Here is a 23663-nt window from a genome sequence, read left to right as displayed (position 1 = left end):
GGCAGCTTAACACAACAAATATTTATCATCTCACCCATGTTCTGAGCATTAGGAACTCAGGAGTTGCTGAGCCTGCTGTTCCTGTGGTTCAGTGTTTGAAGTATAAGAGTCTAAGATTCAAGATTCAGGTACTGGGATCTAGTTATTCTGGTGGAGGGATCCCCAAAGCTTGGACTATCCAGGGCATGCAACTGGTAGAATTGCAGTGAGATGTTGGCCAGGACAGCAAGATCCTCTTCCAAGTTCAGTTACATGGCTATTGGCTGAGTTCCTCACCACATGGTCCTCTCCATAAGGCTGCTCATGGCATGACCACCGGCTTCCTTCAGAGCAAATGTTATGAGAAAGGGAGAGAGAGCAAGAGAGAGCATATAACCAATAACCAAGATGGTAGCTACAGTGTCTTTTTTTTTCTTTCTTTCTTTGAGATGTCGTTTCCCTCTTTCGCCCAGGCTAGAGTACAGTGGCACAATCTCGGCTGACTGCAACCTCTGCCACCTGGGTTCAAGCAATTCTCCTGCCTCAGCCTCCTGAGTAGCTGGGATTATAGGTGCCCGCCACCATGCCTGGCTAATTTTTGTATTTTTAGTAGAGACAGGGTTTTGCAATATTGGCCAGGCTGGTCTTGAACTCCTGACCTCAGGTGGTTCACCCGCCTCGGCCTCCCAAAATGCTAGGATTATAGGCATAAGCCACTGCACCCAGACTTTTTTTTTCCTTTTTTTGAGATGGAATCTCGCTCTGTCGCCCAGGCTGGAGTGCAATGGTGCAATCTTGGCTTACAGAAACCTCCGCCTCCCGGGTTCAAGTGATTCTCCTGCCTCAGCCTCCTGAGCAGCTGGGATTACAGGCATGTGACACCACGCCTGGCTAATTTTTCTATTTTTAGTATAGACGGGGTTTCACCATGTTGCCCAGGCTGGTCTGGAACTCCTGACCTCAAGTGATCTGCCCGCCTCGGCCTCCCAAAGTGTTGGGGTTACAGGCGTGAGCCACCGTGCCTGGCCTACAATGTCTTTTATAACAGAATCTGGGAAGTGATATGGGATCACTTCTGTTGTATTCTCTTAGTCAGAGAAGCCTACCCTGGTACAACCTGAGAGGGGCTACACAAAAGTGTGAATTCTATTAAAAACATTTTTTTAACACCTCTGCTGGCAGGAAGAGAGTGTGAATTCTTTTTTAATTTGAGACGGATCTTGGCTCTCTGCAACCTCTGCCTCCTGGGTTCAAGCGATTCTCCTGCCTCAGCTTCCCTAGTAGCTGGGATTACAGGCGTGCTCCACCACACCCAGCTAATTTTTATATTTTTAGTAGAAACAGGGTTTAGCCATGTTGCCCAGGCTGGTCTCAAACTCCTGGGCTCAAGTGACCTTGGACTCCTGAGCTCAAGTCATCCTCCCATCTCAGCCTCCTGAGATGCTGGAACTACAGGTGTATGCTATCATGCCCAGCTAATTGAACATTTTTTTGCAGAAATGGGGTCTCACTGTGTTGCCCAGGCTGGTCTCAAACTTCTGGTCTCAAGCGATCCTCCTGCCCTGACCTCCCAAAGTGCTGGGTTTACAGGCATAAGCCTGAATTTTCTATTTTTTCTACAGTGAATTTGAATTACTCGTTGCGGGTTGAACTGTGTCCCCTAAAAATATGTGTTCAAGCCCTAACCCCTGTAACCTGCGAATGTGACCTTATTTGGAAATAGGGTCTTTGCAGATATAATCAAGTTAAAATGAGGTCACACTGCATTGGAGGGGTGTCCTAATCTGATGACTGCTGTCCTTCAAGACATGGAATCGGCCGGGCACGGTGGCTCATGCCTGTAATCCCAGCACTTCGGGAGGCTGAGGCAGGCGGATCACGAGATCAGGAGATCAAGACCATCCTGGCTAACATGGTGAAATCCCGTCTCTACTAAAAATACAAAAAAAAAAAAAAAAAAAAAAAAAAAAATTAGCCGGGTGTGGTGGTGGGCACCTGTAGTCCCAGCTACTGAGGAGGCTGAAGAAGGAGAATGGTGTGAACCCAAGAGGCAGAACTTGCAGTGAGCTGAGATCGTGCCACTGCACTCCAGCCTGGGCGACAGAGCAAGACTCCATCTCAAAAAAAAAAAAAAAAAAAAAAAAAAAAAGATATGGAATTTGCACTGTGGGAGGCCGAGGCGGGTGGATCACTTGAGGTCAGGAGTTCGAGACCAGCCTGGCCAACATAGCGAAACCTGTCTCTACTGAAAATACAAAAATTAGCTTCCCAGGTTCCCAGGTGGTGTGCACCTGTAATCCCAGCTATTCTGGAGGTTGAGGCATGAGGATCACTTGAATCCAGGAGGCAGAGGTTGTAGTGAGCCGAGATCACATCATCATCGCACTCCAGCCTAGGCAACAGAGCAAAACTCTATCTCAAAAAAAGGATGGAAATTTGGGCAGAGAGACACAGACACACAGAAGGCAGCATACAGCATGAGGATAGGCAGGCAATGGAGTGATGGATCCATCATAAGCCAAGGAATACCAAGGACCAAGTGCGATGGCTCACACCTGTAATCCTATCACTCTGGGAGGCTGAAGGTTGACGAATTGCTTGACCCCACAAGTTCAAGATGAGCCTGGGTAACGTGATGATATCCTATTTCCACAAAAAAGAAGTAATAATAATTAGGCCAGGCACGGTGGCTCACACCTTGAATCCCAGCACTTTGGGAGGCTGAGGTGGGCAGATCACCTGAGGTCAGGAGTTCCAGACCAGCCTGGCCAACATGAGAAAACCTGATCTCTACTAAAAATACAAAAATTAGCTGGGTGTGGTGGTGCACGCCTGTAATACCAGCTATTCTGGAGGCTGAGGCAGGAGAATCGCTTGAACTCGGGAGGCAGAGGTTGCAGTGAGCCGAAAGCAAGCCACCGTACTCCAGCCTGGGAAACAAGAGCGAGACTCTGTCTCAAAAAAAAAAAAAAAAAAAAAAATTAGCCAGGCATGGTGGCATATGACTGTGGTTCTAGCTGCTTGGGAGGCTGAGGTGGGAGAATCGCTTGAACCTGGGAGGCACAGGTGGCAGTGAGCCAAGATCGTGTCACTGCACTCCAGCCTGAGTGACAGAGCAAGACTGCATCACAAACAAACAAGCAAAGAAATAAACAGAAAGTTAGCTGGGCATGGTGACGGTTGCCTATAGTCCTAGCTATTTGGGAGGCTGAGGTGACAGGATCACTTGAGCCCAGGAGGTGTAAACTGTAGTGAGCTGAGATCGCACCACTGCACTCCAGCCTGGGCGACAGAATGAGATCCCTGTTTCAAAAAAAAAAAAAAAAAAAAAAGGCTGGACATAGCAGTGCATGTGCCTGTGGTCTCTGTGGTCCCAGATACTCAGGAGGCTGAGGTGGGAGGATTGCTTGAGCCCAGGAATTCGAGGCTGCAGTCAGCTATGAGTGTACCACTGCACTCTAACCTGGGCTGCAGAGTGAGATCCCATCACACACACACACACACACACACACACACACACACACACACATTGTTTTAAGCCATCCCGTTTGTGATAATTTGGTCTGGCAGCCCTAGGAAACGGATAATTTGAAAAAAAATTGAAATTTCTAATTTGAAAAAAAATACAGGGCTGGGCGTGGTGGCTCACGCCTGTAATCCCAGCACTTTGGGAGGCCGAGGCGGGCGGATCACGAGGTCAGGAGTTCGAGACCAGCCTGGCCAACATGGGGAAGCGCTGTCTCTCCTAAAAATACAAAAAATTAGCCAGGCGTGGTGGCGGGCGCCTATAATCCCGGCTACTCAGGAGGCTGAGGCAGGAGAATCACTTGAACCCGGGAGGCAGAGGTTGCAGTGAGCTGAGACCGTGCCACTCTACTCCAGCCTGGGCAACAGAATGAGACTCTGTCTCAAAACAAAAAACAGAAAACAAAACACCAGAAAATTTAGAAGGGGTTATAAACATGGATTCCCTAACCCTGCTCCCATTTTATAGATGTGTAAACTGAGGCTCAAAGAGGGAATCGTTTCCTGGCTCTTGGAACTGTGGGTCGGGAAGCAGCCCGTTATCCCTTCCCTAGGGGTAGGCTAAGATGGTCCCATAGCCACCCACCCCCTTTTCAGTAAAAACCACAATAAAAGAGCTTAGAAAATTTATTCCTTTTGTTCTTTTCCTTTGAAATAACACACACAGGCAGGGAGGTGGGGCGCAGTGGAGGTGGAAGCGTCCGGAAGTCCTCCAGCCCCTCCCCGAATCCCCATTCCCCTTTCCAGGTCCCTGCATGGGGTCTCCCGATGATCCTAAGCTCAGAATCCAACTATGAAGTGCAGAATGTATGGAGGTAGGGGAGGGGGACTTTGCTCCTCTCTCTCGTAGAAAAATAGATCTGGAATGAATTTGGGGATTTGGCGTTTTTTGGTTTTGTTCTTTGCATAATTGGGTGCTTGGGTTCAGGGAAGGGTGGTCTTTGCCGAGTTTCTCCTGGTTTTCAACTCTGGAAGCCTGGGGTGGGGCTGGCAGTGCTGGGGTGGGGACATCCCTTCATGTGTCCCTGGCCTCAGACTGTCTCCTTGCCAGCCGCCAGGAGTGAGTGATTCCTCGGACCCCTTGGAGGGACACAGCTCTGGGGACTATTCGCCTAGAAGGTGGGAGGGGGATGGAAGATGCTGTAAAGTGGGGGGATGCAGGGAGTGGGGTGGTTCGAGGGAACAGTTTCCCCACAGGGCTGGGAGGGGGTGGCCATGCAGAGGAGGTGAGGTGAGGAGGAATCCAGCATCCGTGCAGGTCGCAGGAGGTTCATCTCTGCCCTTGCTGCCTGTGATGAGCTGTATCAGGACCTGGGACCAATCCCCCGGGGTTTTCTGCAGCCAGGACCTGGGCTCCCTTTCCCACAGGCTATGCAATTTCACGTCACGAGAAGCCGGCTCTGGGCACCAGTGTGTGTGGGATACTGTGTAATTGGGCTGCCAGGATCTAGACTTGGGGCCTGAACATGTGAGACCTGGCGCCTGGAAGATTCAGACCAGAAACCAGGGGTTAAGGGCTTGGGATTCAGTGCCTTGGAATATCAGGGTCTGCCTTTAAGAGATGAGGTTTCAACATCGAGGGACTGGGCAGAGGGATTGCGGATCTAGAATGTGGAATCCAGCAGCTGCAGTTGCCAGGATCCACTTGCTGTACTGTTGGGGTCTCCACACTTGTTTTAGGAGCCATAATCCGGTGGGTGAGGGCTTGGGGGATCTGGGATCCAGTGGCTGGGGGTGGAAGGCGTAGTGCTTGAAATGTAGGGATCTGGCAGTCAGAGTAGAAGGATGTGAGACCCAGTGTCAAGGTTAAAAAACAAACAAATAAAAAACCAATGCAGGAATCCAGTGGATGGGGTGAGGGGATCTGGGATCCAGGGATGAGGGCCCCAGGATCTAGGCATTGCGATTGTCAGGATCCGGTGGTGAGGTCTGTTGACATCCAGAATCCAGCAGCTGAGCATGAAGATCCAGGGCTCGAGGCATGGGGATCTGGGGTTGGGGATCTAGGATCCAGTGTTTCACAGGGACACTGGATCTGGTGCTCGAGGGAGGCGGGGTCTGGGTGTTGAGGTACACAGGGAATTCGTGCTCCTGTGGTTGGGGCGTTGGGATCCATTCACTGATTTGTGTGGGATCCAGTGGTTAAGACGTGGAGGTCCAGGATCCAGTAGGGGGGACAGGGAAGCGTGGGATCCACCTTGGGATGTGGGGCTGCAGGATCCAGTGATTTGGGGATGGGGATTAAGGGCTGGGGTGTGGATAATCTTGGATCTTGTGGTTAGGGTAGCAGACTTGAGTTGCTGAAGTAAGGGATCCACAGTTATGGTTACAGGGGGATCTGGGATCTAGAGATAGGGTACTGGGATCTAGTGGCTGAAGGGTGGGGATCCCATGACCCAGTGGTTGGGGCATAGGAGTCTAGGATCCAGGATCTGGGTGCTGGGATCCCATAACCCAATGGTTGGGGCATAGGAGCCTAGGATCCAGGATCTGGGTGCTGGGATCCCATAACCCAATGGTTGGGGCATAGGAGCCTAGGATCCAGGATCTGGGTACTGATTTCTCGTGGCCAAAGAGTAGGGATCCTGTGGTTGGATCATCAGTCTCCAGTGGCTGAGGTGTGGGGGACGTCATGCCTGGGGTGACGGATCGGGGGGACAGGCTCCGGGTCCCTCACCTGGACGTGACCCCCAAGGCCTGCTTCATGTTCTCGTAGACCACATAGGAGATGCTCACAGCTGGAATAACCTTCATGAAGTTGGGGGCAATGCCCCGGTAGAGGCCCCGCATGCCCTCCTGGGACAGGATGTGACGTAGCAGACCCAGCATGGACAGCTGGGGGCCACCCTCGATGGAGGCTGGGAGGGGGCGGGGGGGCACCAGGTAAGGCCAATGTTCCCCTTTCACTTCCCCCTCCTACCCCCCAGGGTTGGGCCAGGTGGTGTCATTGCAGCAGGAGGGAAGGAGGTTAGACTAACAGTGGGACCTACCACTCAGAGGCGAGACTTGTATTGACCTTGGAACTGGCTGCTCACCTTTTCGCCCCAAGTTTGGGGACAATTAGAAATGGAGCAGGTATGGGTGTGCAAGGTGGGAGAGGACAGAAATGTCCTCCTCCTGGAGCCAGGTTCCCTTCCTCCTTTCCCAGCTGACTCCTACTCATCCTCCTAACCCCTATCCCAGAGCCAACTCCCCAGGGAAGTCCTCCTTGGTGCTCCAGTCTAAGTCAGGCTCCTCCCTGCACTCCACCCACTTTTCTTTTTCCCCAGAGATGGAGTTTCGCTCCTGTTGCTCAGGCTGGAGTGCAGTGGTGCGATCTCGGCTCACTGCAACCTCCGCCTCCCGAGTTCAAGTGATTCTCCTGCCTCAGCCTCCCAAGTAGCTGGGATTACAGGCATAAGCCACCACACCAAGCTAATTTTTTTGTACTTAGTAGAGATGGGGTTTCACCATGTTGGTCAGGCAGGTCTTGAACTCTTGACCTCAGGTGATCCACCTGCCTCGGCCTGCCAAAGTGCCGGGATTACAGGCGTGTGCCACCGTGCCCGGCCCTTTTTTTTTTTTTTTTTGAGCCTGTTGCTCAGGCTGGAGTGCAATGGCACGATCTCGGCTCACTGCAACTTACACCTCCTGGGTTCAAGCGATTCTCCTGCCTCAGCTTCTTGAGTAGCTCAGATTACAGGTGCCCGCTACCACGCCCAGTTAATTTTTGTATTTTTAGTAGAGACGGGGTTTAGCCATGTTGGTCAGGCTAGTCTCGAACTCCTGACCTCAGGTGATCCACCCGCCTAGGCCTCCCAAGGTGCTGGGATGGCAAGTGTGAGCCACTGCCCCTGGCTCCCACCCACTTTTTTGAGACAGGGTCTCACTCTGTCACCCAGGCTGGAGTGTGGCAGCATAATCATAGCTCACTGCAGCCTTGAACTCCTGGGCTCAAGTGATCCTCTGGCCTCAGCCTTGCAAGTAGTTGGGACTATAGGCACCTGCCACCACGCCTGTCTAATTTATTTCTTCATTTTTTTTAAAAAAAGATGGGGTCTTGCTATGTTGCCTGGGCTGGTCTCAAACTCCTGGCCTCAAACGATCCTTCCTCTTTGGCCTCCTAAAGTCCTGGGATTACACATGTAAGCCACTGTGCCCGGCCTCCTTCTCCCCTTTATACAACCCTAAATCAATACTTAATTCCAGAATTATTTATTTTGCATCTTCCTTCCTCTCCAGCCTATGAGCTCTACGAGGGTGAGGACCGTGTCCATCTTGTGCACTGACACATCCCCAGTGAAAATCACAATACGCAAGCACTAAAATTCCCAAGAAAATTCTCAAAACAGATTCAGAAAGAATGGGAGGGTAGTGGTGGAGGGGAAAGGGGGGAAATAATTCATAAAAGAAAAATACAGACAAAAACAATAACCAGTCTGGCCCTGACTGCTCCCTACCCTTGGTCCTAGCCTCCCACTCACGATAACCCAGGCTTGCAAATTAGAGTTCAAGTTACCAGCCTGGAAATGCTAGATATTTGCCAGCAGTGACAATCCAGCTAAGTCTGCAAGGGATCTCTTCCTGTACTCACTGCATCTGTTTTCCTAGTTAATCCTCAGCTCCATGAAAGTAAAGGACTCCCATTTCAATGTCACAAATGGGGAAAATGAGGCCCAGAGAAACCCATCCAAATCCAGGAGGGGGTCCCAGCCCAGGGCTTTACCTGGGAGAAGCTGGGGCCCAAGCGATGAGACTCTCCCTGCCCCATCCTCCCGCCCAGGCCTCACCTTGTGCCTGCATGCGGGTCCGGACCAGGGCCAGGGGGTAACTGGCTATCTGGCCGCAGGTGCTGGATATGGTACCGCAGGCCAGGAGCACGAGGATGCCTGGGTCTGCCGAGTCGTGGCTGTACTGCTGAAGCCACCAGTTCTTCAGAGTCTGGAGTGGAGAAGGGAGTAGGGAAGGTTGGGGTGGGTGACCCCAGGACCCTGGCTTCAAAGGCCTTGCTGGCCGGTTCTGTATCCCATGACAGCTGCTACTAGCTGAGCACTTACTACCTCCTAGGGGCTGAGCCAGCCCTTTCCCTGCATCCCCTCACCCAGTCCTCATCTGGACCCTCTCTGGTAGGTGGAATAAGGGTCCCCTGTACTGACTATGCCCTAATCTCTGGAACCTCTGCATATGTTACCCAAGATGACGCAAAGGATTTTGTAGATGGGATTCAGTTAAGGATCTTGAGATGAGAATATTTCACATTATTGGAGTGGCCCAATGCCATCACAAGGGTCCTTCTTTTTTTTTTTAATTATTATTATTATTCTGAGATGAAGTCTTACTCTGTCGTCTAGGCTGGAGTGCAGTAGCACGATCTCGGCTCACTCCAACCTCCGCCTCCTGGGCTCAAGTGATTCTCTTGTCTCAGCCTCCCAGGTAGCTGGGACTACAGGTGTGTGCTACCACACCTGGCTAATTTTTGTATTTTTAGTAGAGACAGGGTTTCTACCGTGTTGGCCAGGATGGTCTCAATCTCCTGACCTTGTCATCTGCCTGGCTTGGCCTCCCAAACTGCTGGGATTACAGATGTGAGCCACTGTGCGCGGCCTCATTATTTTTCTTTTTATATAGATGGAGTCTCATTATGTTGCCCAGGCTGGTCTCAAACTCCTGGGCTCAAGCGATCCTCCCTCCTCAGCCTCCCAAAGTGCTGGGATGACAAGCCACCATGCCTGGCACAGGGCCCTTCTTTTTTTCCCCCCCCCCAGAGATGGAGTTTCGCTCTTGTTGCCCAGGTAGGAGTGCAATGGTGCAATCTCGGTTTATTGCAACGTCCGCCTCCCGGGTTCAAGCGATTCTCCTGCCTCAGCCTCCCAAATAGCTGGGATTACAAGTGTGTGCCATCATGCCCGGCTAATTTTTGTATTATGAGTAGAGACGGGGTTTCACCATGTTGGCCAGAGTGGTCTCAAACTCTTGACCTCAGGTGATCCACCTGCCCCAGCCTCTCAAAGTGCTAGGATTATAGGCGTGAGTTACCGTGCCTGGCACAAGGGCCCTTCTAAGAGCTGGAAAAGTAGGTTTAAAGACAGAAGAAGCAGCAAGAGAGAGATTGGAAGATGCTATGCTGCTGGCTTTGAAGATGGAAGGGACCACAAGCCAAGGAGTGCAGGCGGCCTCTAGAAGTTTTGTCAAGGCAAGGAAACAGATTTTCTCCTGGAGCCTCCAGAAGGAACACAGCCCTGCCAACATCTCGATTTTATAAAGCCCAGTAAGACCCCCATTTTGGATTTCTGACCTCCAGAACTGTAAGGTAATACATTTGTGTTGTTTTAAGACACTAAGTTTATAACTTGTTCGCTTGCAAGAAGGGTAAAGAATAAATTAAAAACGGCTGGGTGCGGTGGCTCACGCCTGTAATCCCAGCACTTTGGGAGGCCGAGGCGGGCGGATCACGAGGTCAGGAGATCGAGACCATCCTGGCTCACACGGTGAAACCCCATCTCTACCGAAAATAAAAAAAATTAGCCGGGCGTGGTGGTGGGTGCCTGTAGTCCCAGCTACTCAGGAGGCTGAGGCAGGAGAATGGCGTGAACCCGGGAGGTGGAGCTTCCAGTGAGCCAAGATCACGCCACTGCACTCCAGCCTGGGCGACAGAGCAAGACTCTGTCTCAAAAAAAAAAAAAAAAAAAAAAAAAGAATAAATTAAAAACAACAACAGCAACAAAAGGCTGGGCATGGTGACTCACGCCTTTAATCCCAGCACTCTGAGAGGCTGAGTCAAGAGGATCTTTTGAGCCCAGCAGCCAGGGACCAGCCTCAACAACATAGCCAGACTCTATCTCTACAAAAACAAACAAACAAACAAACAAAAAAACTGGATGTGATGGTGCATGCCTGTGGTCCCAGCTACTCAGGAGGCTGAGGTGGGAGGATTGCTTGAACCCAGGAATTTCTAGTGAGCTGCAATGCATTCCAGCCTGGGCAACAAGAGTAAGACTCAGTATCAAAAAACAAAACAAAACGAAACAAAAAAAGGTTGGGCCTGGTGTCTCACGCCTATAATCCCAGTGCTTTGGGAGGCTGAGGTGGGCGGATTTCTTGAGGTCAGGAGTTCGAGACCAGCCTGGCCAACATGGCAAAACTCCATCTCTCCTAAAAATACAAAAATAAACTGGTGTGGTGGCAGGCACCTGTAATCCTAGCCACTCAGGAAGCTGAGGCAGGAGAATCGCCTGAGCTGGGGAGGCGGAGGTTGCATCGAGGCAAGATCACACTACTGCACTCCAGCCTGGGCAATAAGAGCAAGACTCTATCTCAAAAACAAACAAACACTCTCCAAAGACTGTCCTGTGGCAGATGCTGTGAGTATACCACCTTCATCCCTTCCCACTCCAATTCAGACCTGCCGACTTCTTACCGCCAGCATCTACCCAAAGACTTTGCTTGTGGACTTTCTCTGAACCGAGGCCAGCCTGCTCTGACCACTTAGGAATGGGCAGGAAGCACTGGGAAATTAGCATCTTCAGATGCAACCTTCAAAAGACTGGCTTGGTGTATCAATACCCCAGCTCCCTCACCTCTCTGATGCAGAATGTCCTATGCTGCCTCCCACAGGTTTCTAGAGGGCTGGAACTCCATTTGCTAGGAATGGTAACTTGCTTGATAACCTACTATTATGGGTTGAATCATGTCCCCACTTTGGGGGGGAACATGTTGATGTCCTGACCCCCAGTACCTTAGAAGGTGACGTTCTTTGGAAATAGGGTCTTTGCAGATCTAATTTGTTAAGATGAGTAGGGTAGTAGGGTAGACACTTAGGCCAGTATGACTGGTGTCCATAGAGGAGAAAGACAGAGACACACATGGAGAAAGACAGCCAGGTGACAGGAGAGGCAGAGATTTGAGTGAATGTATCTACAAGCCAAAGAATGTCCAGGGTTGCTGGGAACAAGTAGAAACTGAAAGAAGGAAGGAAGGATTCTCTCCTACAAGTTTGAGAGGGAGTATGGCTCTGCTGACACCTTGATTTTGCACTTCTGGCCTCCAGAACTGTGAGACAGTAACTTTCTGTTGTTTTAAGCCAACCAGTTTGTGATACTTTGTTACAGCAGTCCTAGGAAACTAACATACTCATACTGTATGCATTGACTCCCTGTCTCATTACCTCCCCAATAAACCACTCACGTCCAATAAATCCCCTCATGTCCCAGTTTCAGGGTCTGTTTTGGAAGGATCTCAAACTAAGACCAAAACTATTATTATTATTGAGACAGGGTCTAGCTCTGTCATCCAGGCTGGAGTGCAGTGGTACAATCTCAGCTCACTGCAACCTCTGCCTCCTGGGCTCAGGTGATCCTCCCATCTCAACCTCCCGAGTAGCCAGGATTATAGCTGTGCACCACCACACCTGGCTAATTATCTTTATTTTTATTTTATTATTATTTTTTGAGACAGAGTCTCACTCTGTCACCTGGGTTGGAGTGCAATGGCACCATCTCGGCTCACTGCAATCCCACCTCCCAGGTTCAAGTTATTCTCCTGCATCAGCCTCCCAAGTAGCTGGGATTACAGGCATGTGCCACCAGGCTTGGCTAATTTTTTGCTTTTTTTTTTTTTTTTTTTTTTTGAGACGGAGTCTCGCTCTGTTGCCCAGGCTGGAGCACAATCTCGGCTCGCTGCAACCTCCACCTCCCAAGTTCAAGCAATTCTCCTGCCTCAGCCTCCCAGGTAGCTGGGATTGCAGGCACACACCATCACAACCAGCTGATTTTTGTATTTTTAGCAGAGACGGGGTTTTACCATGTTGGCCAGGATGGTCTCCAACTCCTGACCGCAAGTGATCCGCCTGCCTCTGCCTCCCAAAGTGCTGGGATTACAGGAGTGAGCCACCACACCCCTTCCCTATTATCTCTATTTTATAGAAAAGAAACTGAAGCTCAGGGAAAGTTACTTGCCCAAAGCTACAAAATAAAGGTGAGAACTAACATTCACAGCCACATGTGAATCTAGAACTGTACGCCTGAAGGCTTTAGGGTGGCTAATCCCTTCTGAAGCCTTCTGCCAAGGTGACTGTAAGAACAAGACCTTCTTTGCCTTGTGGCTGGGAGAAGCTTATAAGTTTCATTTCCTATGCCAATTCTAATCCACCAGAAATTGCTGCCTGAAACTGGAATTGTGTTGAGGGGGACTCAGTGCTGTGATGGATTAGTAATGCCTAGCCCAGGCACAGACTGGGTAAAACAGGCAAGTACTTAACATTATTGCCTTTGCAACTTTAGAAGCCTTCTGTTGGGTCTAGAACAGCACTTGCCAAATAGATGTTTAATGGGTTATTATTAAGATTAATCTATTGAAAAGAAGTTCTAAAGATGGCTGGGTGCAGTGGCTCATGCCTATAATCCCAGCACTTGTTTTTTTTTTTTTTTAGAGATGCAATCTTGCTCTCTTGCCCAGGCTGGAGTGCAGTGGCGCGATCTCGGCTCACGGCAACCTCCGCCTCCCAGGTTCAAGCAATTCTCCTGTCTCAGCTTCCCGAGTAGCTGGGATTACAGGTGCCCACCACCACACCCAGCTATTTTTTGTATTTTTAGTAGAGACGGGGTTTCACCACGTTGGCCAGGATGGTCTTGATCTCATGACCTTGTGATCAACCTGCCTCGGCCTCCGAAAGTGCTGGGATTACAGGTGTGAGCCACTGCGTCTGGCAACCCCAGCATTTTGGGAAGACGAGGTGGGCGGATCACTTGAGGTCAGGAGTTCAAGACTAGCCTGGCCAACATGGTGAAACCCTGTCTCTACTAAAAATACAAAAATTAGCCTGGCATGGTGGCGCACACCTGTAATCCCAGCTACTTGGGAGGCTGAAGCAGCAGAATTGCTTGAATCCAGGAGGCAGAGGTTGGAGTTAGCTGAGATCGCACCACTGCACTCCAGCCTGGGTGAGAGAGAGAGAGACTCTGTCTCAAAAAAAAAAGAAAAAAAAAAGTTCTAAAGACTAGATTAATATGGAAGGCACTGGGTTAAAAACAAAAACGTTAAATCACTTTACTAAGAGACTTCTTGGAGCCTTTAAGGGACAAACACAGATTTTGAAACTCCAAGAGGGTCCAGGTTTCTAAAACCTCTTAGACTTCTAAAGTCCCTTTTTGGGCAAATAATGCATTAAATAAGATTTTGCCTCCTTTCTTTTTCTTTTTTTTTTTTTTTTTTTGGAGACAGGGTCTTGCTCTGTTGCTGAAGCTGGAGTTCATTGGCATGATCACAGCTCACTGCAACCTCTGCCGATTGGGTTCAAGCAGTTCTCCCATCTCACCTTCCTGAGTAGCTGGGACTACAGGTGTGCACCACCACACCTGGCTCTTTTTTTTTTTTTTTTTTTTCCCTGAGACGGAGTCTCGCTCTGTTGCCCAGGCTAGAGTGCAGTGGCGCGATCTTGCTCACTGCAAGCTCTGCCTCCCGGGTTCACGCCATTCTCCTGCCTCAGCCTCCCGAGCAGCTGGGACTATAGGTGCCCGCCACCACATCCGGCTAATTTTTTGTATTTTTAGTAGAGACGGGGTTTCACCATGTTGGCCAGGATGGTCTCGATCTCCTGACCTCGTGATTTGCTCGCCTCGGCCTCCCAAAGTACTGTGATTACAGGTGTGAGTCATGCACTCCGCCACCTGGCTAATTTTTAAATTGTTTTGTAGAGACTGGTCTCGAACTCCTCGGTTCAAGCAATCCTCCCACCTCGGCTTCCCAAAGTGCTGGAATTACAGGCACAAGTCACTGCGCCTGGCTGCATCTTATTTCTACTCACAACTCTTTTTTTGTTTTCGAGATGGAGTTTCACTCTGTCACCTGTGCAGTGGTGAGATCTTGGCTCACTGCAACCCCCACGCCCCGCCCTGGGTTCAAGCGATTCTCCTGCCTCAGCCTCCTGAGTAGCTGGGATTATAGGTGCACACCACCACGCCTGGCTAATTTTTGTATTTTTAGCAGAGACGGGGTTTCACCATGTTGGCCAGGATGGTCTTGAACTCCTGACCTCAAGTGATCCACCGGCCTTGGCTTCCCAAAGTGCTAGGATTATAGGCGTGAACCACCGCGCCCAGCCTCTCCTCACACTTCTTTGTTTTTTTTTTTTTTTTTTTTTTGAGACGGAGTCTCGCTCTGCCGCCCAGGCTGGAGTGCAGTGGCCGGATCTCAGCTCACTGCAAGCTCCGCCTCCCGGGTTCATGCCATTCTCCTGCCTCAGCCTCCCGAGTAGCTGGGACTACAGGCGCCCGCCACCACGCCCGGCTAGTTTTTTGCATTTTTTAGTAGAGACGGGGTTTCACCGTGTTAGCCAGGATGATCTCGATCTCCTGACCTCGTGATCCGCCCGTCTCGGCCTCCCAAAGTGCTAGGATTACAGGCTTGCGCCACCGCGCCTGGCCTGTTTTTTTTTTTTTGAGACGGAGTCTCGCTCTGTCGCCCAGGCTGGAGTGCGGTGGCGCAATCTCCACTCACTGCAAGCTCCGCCTCCCGGGTTCACGCCATTCTCCTGCCTCAGCCTCCCGTGTGGCTGGGACTACAGACGCCCGCCACCGCGCCCGGCTAATTTTTGTATTTTAGTAGAGACGGGGTTTCACCGTGTTAGTCAGGATGGTCTCGATCTCCTGACCTCGTGATCCACCCATCTCGGCCTCCCAAAGTGCTGGGATTACAGGCGTGAGCCACCGCGCCCGGCCTCTCCTCACACTTCTTAATGGCTTCTTATTGCACTTAGAAGATCCTGTCTCCTGCCTTGATCAGTTCCCCCCAGCCACCTAAGACTTCCACTCCTCCAAAAGGCGATATTTGTTCCTGCTTCCGGACCTGGGTACTAGATTTGTGCACACTCCCTTGTGATAATACGCCCAACCCATGGCTTCAATGTCACCTTCTTGGAGGTGTTCCTCAACCCCCTCCCGCCCACTGTTACTGAAGATGACAAATCCTGTCTTGTGATCTTCTGAGAGCTTTTCTAGGAGCTGAAACTATCTTATTTGCTGGTTGATTGCCTGCCTCGTTTATGGAAATGGGCATTCCAGGATGGCAGGGACCGTGCTGGTCTCAATCAACACGACATCCGCAACAATCTGCACAGGACCTAGCACAGAGTAGATGCTCAGTAAATAGTCACTAAGCGAATGAGTGAACAATAAAATCAAGGAACAAATGAATGAGTGAGCAACGGTCTTGTCTCATGTGGTTGTCTAGATGCCAGGCGTTGGGGCGGGCAGGTAAAGACGGCAGGAACAGAGTCTATTAGATCAAAATCAGCTACGTAATTTGCAGGATCCCGTGCAAAATGTAAAAGGGTGAGGGTCCCTTGTTCAAAAATTATTGACCAGGTGTGGTGGCTCATACCTGTCATCCCAGCACTTTGGGAGGTTGAGGTGGGGGGGATCACCTAAGGTCAGGAGTTTGAGACCAGCCTGGGCAACACGGTGAAACCCTGTCTACTAAACATACAAAAATTAGCCAGGCATGGTGGCAGGCACCTGTAATCGCAGCTACTGGGGAGGCTGAGGCAGGAGAATTCCTTGAACCTGGCAGGTGGAGGCTGCAGTGGGCCCAGATCGTGCCACTGCACTCCAGCCTGGGCAACAGAGTGAGACTCTGTCTCAGGAAAAAAAAAAAAATTAAGAATTTCAGGCCTGGCATGGTGGTTCACACTTGTAATCCTGGCACTCTGGGAGGCTGAGGTGGGTGGATCACTTAAGGTCAGGAGTTTGAGACCAGCCTGGCCAACATGAAGAAACCCCATCTGTACTAAAAATACAAAAATTAGGCCGGGCGCAGTGGCTCTCGCCTGTAATTCCAGCACTTTGGGAGGCCAAGGTGGGTGGATCATGAGGTCAGGAGATTGAGACCATCCTGGCTAACACGGTGAAACTCCGCCTCTACTAAAAATACAAAACAATTAGCTGGGCATGGTGGCGGGCGCCTGTAGTCCCAGCTACACAGGAGGCTGAGGCAGGAGAATGGCGTGAACCCGGGAGGCAGAGCTTGCAGTGAGCTGAGATCACACCACTGCACTCCAGCCTGGGAGACAGAGCGAGACTCCGTCTCAAAACAGAAAAAAAAAAAAAGAATTAGCCAGGCATGGTGGTGCACGCCTGTAATCCCAGCTATTCGGGAGACTGAGGCAGAAGAATTGCTTGAACCCAGGAGGTGTAGGTTGCAGTGAGCCGAGATTGCGCCATTACACTACAGCCTGGGCGACAAGAGCAAGACTCCATCTCAAAAATAAATAAATAAATAAAAATAATTTCAAGACAGCAGCAGCAGAGCGTTGCACCAAGCATAGGGCCCTTCTGAGCATGGGGCCCTTTGCGACTTCACAGGTCACATGCCCGTGAAGCAGACCCTGTCTTGCATACAAAGATTTTGGGGGGAACGCTTGGGGACATCCAGGAGCATGCTAATTGGGGAGACCTGGCGATCCCACTAGGAGAAGCTAAAAACCACAGATAAGGCCCCTGAAAGAAAAAGAGCAAGAACTGTCTGGACCTGCCTGTGTTGATAAAGGTCTCAAGATGCTGGTGATTGGGTGTGGTTCTTATGGTAACAGCAGATGCTCAAATGGGCAGGCCCTGAAGATGACCTTGACTTAGAGACAGAGGCCGGGTCCGACACGTGCTTCGGGGAAGTTGGGTGTCTTTGAGACTCATCTTTGCCTGCTTTTTCTTTTTCTTTGTTTTTGAAAAGGAGTCTTGCTGTGTCGCCCAGGCTGGAGTGCAGTAGCGGGATGTTGGCTTACCGCAACCTCTGCTTCCCAGGCTCAAGCAATTCTCATGCCTCAGCCTCTTGGAGTAGCTGGGATTATAAGCACACACCACCATGCCTGGCTAATTTTTGTAATCTTTGCCTGCTCTTATGGTTCTGTCAGCTAGAGTGGTCCCTAACTTTCAGGTGGCCCAGGAAGGCTGAACTGCTAATCAAAATTAAGTGGAGAAGTGGGAGAGTCCAATACCTGGAAGGGTTCCCCAGGATTCCCAGGTCCAAAGTGCTCCTCACTTCATAAATGCCTTTCTCTAGCTATAGAAAGTCAACTGAGCCAGCCCCAGGGGAAGGGGAAGGGGTGTCCTGTGGGCAAATCCCAGAGGGGAGCAGGGAGGGAGGGGCGGGCTGCCCACAGACCTCATAGACAGCCAGGTCGATGCCCGCATAGGGGATGATGCCCAGCACGTTGGGCAGGTAGCCGCGGTAGAAGGCACGGGGCCCCTCCCTCTCCAGGATCCGCCTGGCGCAGTCCAGCAGCCCCTTGTACTGGCCCGTCCGGCGCAAGGTCAGCCGTGTCTTCAGCACCTGGGGAGAACCTGGTTATCCCTGGAAAAGCTGCCCCCACCAAATCACTACATCCAGCAATGAAGACACCTAGAAATAGCTACTCTTGAAAACAGATGCCCTGAGAACCACTGAATTTGAAAAACCACCTACTCCAGAATCTTCTGCTATCCCCAAATCTCTATACCTAGAAATAGGTGCATCTACCAAAGTGCATGCATGTGGCACCACCAGTAACTGTGTCCTGATATCTTTATTTTTTGGTCATTTCTGTAGAGATGGGGACTTGCTATGTTGCCCATGCTGGTCTTGAAATCCTGGGCTCAAGCGATCCTCCTGCCTCCACCTCCCAAAGGACTGGGGTTACAGGCATGAGCCATCATGCCCAGACCTCCAGTATCTTGTTCCCTTCTGCTTTCATACAGAAACTGTAACTTTCAGCAAGCACACAGCCACTAGAAAGAAAGATGACATTTCCCAGATGCCCTGGGTATGTGGTTATGTCACTATGTCCTAGCCAAAGAAATAGAAGGAAGAGAAAGAGGTACACATGAGGTTCAGAAAGCATCCTTAGAGGTGGGGAGATGTTTCCTCTTTTGTCTCTTCTTCCTTCTTGGCTGGACTGTGGAATACGATGAACGGAGCACAAGCAGCCACATTAGTCCACAAGGTTGTGTAACAACAAGATAGACAGAAAGAACCTGCATCTCTGACACTCTGAAGCTATCATCCCAGCCTGAAATGCTCATCTGTAGACTTTGTTGACATGATTGAAGTTTTTCTTTCTTTTTCTTTTTTTGAGATGAAGTCTTGCTCTGTTGCCCAGGCTGAGTGCAGTGACACGATCTTGGTTCACTGCAACCACTACCTCCCAGGTTCAAGTCATTCTCCTGCCTCAGCTTCCTGAGTATCTGGGATTACAGGTGCCCACCACCATCCCCAGCTAATTTTTATATTTTTAGGAAAGACAGTATTTCACCATGTTCGTCAGGCTGCTCTCGAACTCCTGACCTCAGGCAATCCACCTGCCTCGGCCTCCCAAAGTGCTGGGATTACAGGCGCTAGACATCGTACCCAGTTGACATGATTTAAGTTTTCTGTCACTTTCAGAATCTGAACAATACACTGCATAACCTGAAACCTGAAATAATTTATCTGAAAACATGTAGCTAGGACAGTCTATCCTTAGAAGAGGCATATTCATAAACAGTTGGTGACACCTAGACACAACGTCCCTGGGAATGTGTACCCTATCCTTAGAGGATGCATATTTATAAACAGCTGGCTCCTGCAACTACCGTTCAAACAAGGATAACCAACACTACCTTCCCCAGAAATTATATCTCAATTGTAATACCCAGACAGGCTACATATGAAATAGCATTACTCTGATGAGCTATACTCCAAATCAGAGAGACAAAGGTATAATCCCAATGGATATCATGAAATGTGGAGTAAGATGGGTATAGCAGGACCCCCACCCTGCCATGGGGCCTCCACCGGGGTCCCTCCTTCTCACCTCCATGGGGTAAATGATGGTTTGGGCTGTGGCACCAGCCAGGGAGCCAGCCACGAAGCGCTCCTGCACATGCAGCGTCTCCTGCTGCCCCAGGATGGCCCTCTTGATCTGAGGCGGGGAGACACAGGGATGGGTAGGACCATGGGGGTTGAACCTTCCTTGCACTCCACTGTTCTCCTGGCTTCCACAGAACTGGCCTGCTGTGGGCATTCATGCAGAGGAGCAGATGCCTGATCCTGGGGAACTGTGTTCACCACCCACCCCCCAAGCCAATTCCGTAAATCTTTATGTACAGCCCAGTCTTTCCTGTGGCAAGTATATTCCTCCCTGTACCTGCCCTCACCTGCTCATAGGCCATGAACTTGATAGCTGACTCAGGGGCAATCTTGAGTACATTAATACCATTGCCACGCCACAGGGAGCAGATGCCCCCCTCGAGGACCATGCTTCGAAGCCCCCCCAGGATGTTCAGCCGGTTGGTCTTTGAGGCATGGACCTGAATGGGGAGACAACAGTTTGGAGGTCCCCTCCCAGATGTCAGGCCTTGGGGAGGGGGCAGATCTCTCCAGGGTCCCTCACCTGCATGAAGACCTTGAGGCGGTCCAGAGGGGCCGTGCCTGTCCGTGACACGGCGCCTGCCACTGCGCCAGCCACCAGCTGCTTCCACCACATGCCCGTCAGTTTTTCCTGCTTTGAGAACTCATCCGGCACTGTCAGGCATTCGCCAATGTCCAGGACCTGAAGATACAGGTGCTGGGGGTGTCATGCCATGGTAGGGACAGGGAGATGTGACTCAGTCCTAAATAGGGGAGTTTCCTCCATGAATCCTAGGATATCCTAGAGTCTGCCAATGACTCTTGCTTGGAGATCCCAGAAGAGTCCTGTTGGGTCCTACCAGGTATCACCAAAGCATCTAACCTAGCAGCCTCCTTAGAAGATCCCAATATCCTACTACCAAATCCGACTATAGGATCTGCCAAATCCCACTAAAGAATCCTATTCAAGTATCTGCCACATAAACATCCCTCCAGGCTGGGCGTGGTGGCTCACATCTGTAGTCCCAGCACTTTGGGAGGCCAAGGTGGGAGAATTCCTTAGGGGCAAGAGTTCAAGACCAGCCTGGGCAACATAGCAAGATCCCATCTCTATAAAAATTGGCCAGGCATGTGCCTGTAGTGCCAGCTACTCAGGAGGCCAAGGCGGGAGGATTGCTTGAGCCCAGGAGTTCGAGGCTACCATGAGCTATGATCATACCACTGCATTCCAGCCTGGGCAACAGAGTAAGACCCTGTCTCTAACAGCAAAAAGATCCCTCCAGGGCAAATGAGATTCTACTGAAAGATATCACTCAAGGGTTTTCCATATAATGATTCCAGAAGATCCCTCCAGGGCCATACAAGATCTTACCAGGCACCTCCCATATAAGGACCCCAGCAGATCCTTCTCAGGGACCCACCAGATCTCATAGGGATCTCCTCCACAGGGAGTCCCTGTGCAGGAATTATCTCCTGTCTAGAATTTCCAACCGAAGTCCCCATAAATCCTCTGGGGTGGGAGTCTCTGGATCTCCAAAGAGGTTCTCACCAGATCCCACAGATGGATCCCCCTCCGGATGCCATCAGATCCTACCGGACACATTGCTCACAGATACTTCACCCAGGAACTAGGGATCTACAGCAAATCCCCACTGCCCTCTTTAGTGGCTCCCACTGGATCCTCTGAAGACTATGGGTTTTTTTTTTTTTTTTTGAGATGGAGTCTGGCTTTGTCGCCCAGGCTGGAGTGCAGTGACATGATCTTGGCTCACTGAAAGCTCTGCCTCCTGGGTTCACGCCATTCTCCTGCCTCTGTCTCTCTAGTAGCTGGGACTACAGGTGCCCGCCACTGCGCCCGGCTAATTTTTTTTTGTATTTTTAGTAGAGATGGGGTTTCACCATGTTAGCCAGGATGGTCTCGATCTCCTGATCTCGTGATCCGCCTGCCTCGGCCTCCCAAAGTGCTGGGATTCCAGGCGTGAGCCACCGCGCCCAGCCAAGACTGTGGTTTTTGAACGATTCCGTTCAGCGGTAGAATCCTTTATCCAGGCAGAGAACCCAGCAGAAGGGAGCTGTGTGGGTGGAAGGTGGGAGGCCTGGTGCCCCATCTGGTGAGCTCTTTCTTTCCTGTACCCGCAACCCCCGCATGCTGTCCCCAGAGGCCCCAATGTAAGTCTCAAGGGCTGTGCTTCAATCAGACAGCAGAGATGTCCCAAATGGGACCCTTGAACCCCAAGTGTAGAAAGAGAGGAACAGACCCTCATCCCTCAGCTGCTGCCAGTGCCTCCTCCTTCTGGAAAGTCCTGGCCCAGCCCGTCCAAGCCCTGGGGAGATCGGAGCAAGGCCCCCCTGGGGAAGAGGGCACAGCCTTCAGCCAGGGAAAACCACCCCCACCTCACCGTGGAATGCTTCCAGAAATACAGCACGTCCTCCACATTTTCCAGCGAATGCAACAGGAAGTGGTCGCGCCATTCTTGCCAGTCAATGGTCATTGTGCCATCTCGGTCCATGCTGGGGGGAAGAGTGAGGGGGGAGGAGGACAGGCTCAGTGCCTGTGGGTGGGCTAGGCTTGGGTGAAGTTCTGCTAGGTTTTGCAGTTTGGGAGGTTCAAGTCCTCGTATCAACCCTATTGGAGACGTAGCAGTATTGCCATCATTTTCTTTTTTCTTTCTTTTTTTTTTTTCTTTTGTTTTGAGACAGAGTCTCGCTCTGTCGCCCAGGCTGGAGTGCAATGGTGCGCCTCCCGGGTTCAAAAGATTCTCCTGCCTCAGCCTCCCATGTAGCTGGGACTACAGGTGCACACCACCACGCCCAGCTAATTTTTGTATTTTTAGTAGAGTCGGGGTTTCACCATATTGGCCAGGATGGTCTTGATCTCTTGACCTCATGATCCACCTGCCTCAGCCTCCCAAAGTGCCAGGATCATAGGGGTGAGCCACCATGCCCAGCCACATTACCCTCATTTTCTAGAGGGGGAAACTGAGGCTAAGAGAGGCAACTGGTCCCAGATCTGTCTGGCTTCAATTTGAATTTTTCTTTTTTTTTTTTCCAGACAGAATCTCACTCCGTCATCCTGGTTAGAGTGCCCTGGCATGATCTTGACTCACTGCAACTTCTGCCCTTTGGGTTTAAGGGATTCCCGTGTCTTAGCCTCCCAAATAGCTGGAATTACAGGCATGTGCCACCATGCCTGGACAATGTTTGTATTTTTAGTAGAGATGGGGTTTTACCATGTTGACCAGGCTGGTCTTGAACTCCTGACCTCAGGTGATCCACCTGCCTCCATCTCCCAATGTGCTGGGATTGCAGATGCGAGCCACCGCACCTGGCCAGATCTGTCTGACTTCAAAGCCCCAACCTCTCAGCTGTATCCTCCTTGGGACTGTCCCAGAAGACAGAGATGGCCAAGGGGTCACTGCGTCCTGAGTTACTTTGGATTCCAGACCCCCAGTGACTCACCTGTGCAGGATTTTCTCCGCCTGCTCCAGCGTGATGGAAATGCCCAGAGCTCGGAAACTCTGTTGGATCTCGGAGACGTCAATGTGACCTGGGGAGGGGGTCGGAGGGGGGGAAGGATGTGCGTGTGAGGACACCTGGGGAACCCCAGGACCAAGAATCAGAACAGCTTGGAATGGAGGTGGTCTAGCAAGATCAGGGGCTCCAGAAACCCAGGACGAGGTTTGCAGCAGGGCTGTGGGGGGATCCCTGACTCACTGGGGTCAGAGAGGTGGAACCGGGAAATACTGGGGCGGCTTCTCTGTTCTGTGAATGAATGAAGGAATCCAGGGGTAACTGGGGGTCTCTGTGCCATGGGGAATTGAGAGGCAATATCCGCAACCCAGATGCTGCTATGAGGGGATCTCCGCCCTACAGGGTACCCAGGAACAGCATGGGGTATCTTTGCCCCCTAGAAAAACCTAAGGGTGCCGGGCGCGGTGGCTCACGCCTGTAATCCCAGCACTTTGGGAGGCCGAGACGGGAGGATCACAAGGTCAGGAGATCGAGACCATCCTGGCTAACACGGTGAAACCCCGTCTCTACTAAAAAATACAAAAAACTAGCTGGGTGAGGTGGCGGGTGCCTGTAGTCCCAGCTACTCGGGAGGCTGAGGCAGGAGAATAGCGTGAACCCGGGAGGCGGAGCTTGCAGTGAGCTGAGATTGTGACACTGCACTCCAGCCTGGGCCATAGAGCGAGACTCCGTCTCAAAAAAAAAGAAAAAAAAAAAAAAAGAAAAGAAAAACCTAAGGGTAATTATCAGGGTTCTGCCCCAGAAGGGAAAGGAGGTGGGATGGGCTGGCTGGGCCTCGAACCACCTAGCTGGGGGGT

General features: G+C 51.0%; 1 protein-coding gene across 3 annotated transcripts in view; it reads right to left on the bottom strand.

Annotated features, from left to right (window-relative positions):
• Positions 1-71: 71 nt before the first annotated feature.
• SLC25A23 (solute carrier family 25 member 23) overlaps positions 72-23663 on the bottom strand; it is a 25305-nt gene continuing 1713 nt past the window's right edge. Inside the window, exons 3-10 of one of the 3 annotated variants that reach the window (XM_037994546.2) lie at positions 22795-22882; positions 21735-21846; positions 19880-20038; positions 19644-19796; positions 19301-19408; positions 17635-17802; positions 8274-8424; positions 72-323 (exon numbers count right to left, since the gene is read on the bottom strand). In XM_037994546.2, coding sequence (XP_037850474.2) covers positions 175-323; positions 8274-8424; positions 17635-17802; positions 19301-19408; positions 19644-19796; positions 19880-20038; positions 21735-21846; positions 22795-22882 — 1088 coding nt within the window. In that variant the 3' untranslated portion in view covers positions 72-174. Of the gene's footprint in view, positions 324-4115; positions 6363-8273; positions 8425-17634; positions 17803-19300; positions 19409-19643; positions 19797-19879; positions 20039-21734; positions 21847-22794; positions 22883-23663 lie in introns of those variants that run through there. The other 2 variants (XM_007994991.3, XM_007994993.3) reach the window with 2 other exon arrangements.

Source organism: Chlorocebus sabaeus, chromosome 6, assembly GCF_047675955.1.
Source record: "Chlorocebus sabaeus isolate Y175 chromosome 6, mChlSab1.0.hap1, whole genome shotgun sequence".
NCBI classification, from domain to species: Eukaryota; Metazoa; Chordata; class Mammalia; order Primates; family Cercopithecidae; genus Chlorocebus; species Chlorocebus sabaeus.
Note: the sequence above shows the minus strand (reverse complement) of the source record. Positions and strands in the feature narration are given on the sequence as shown.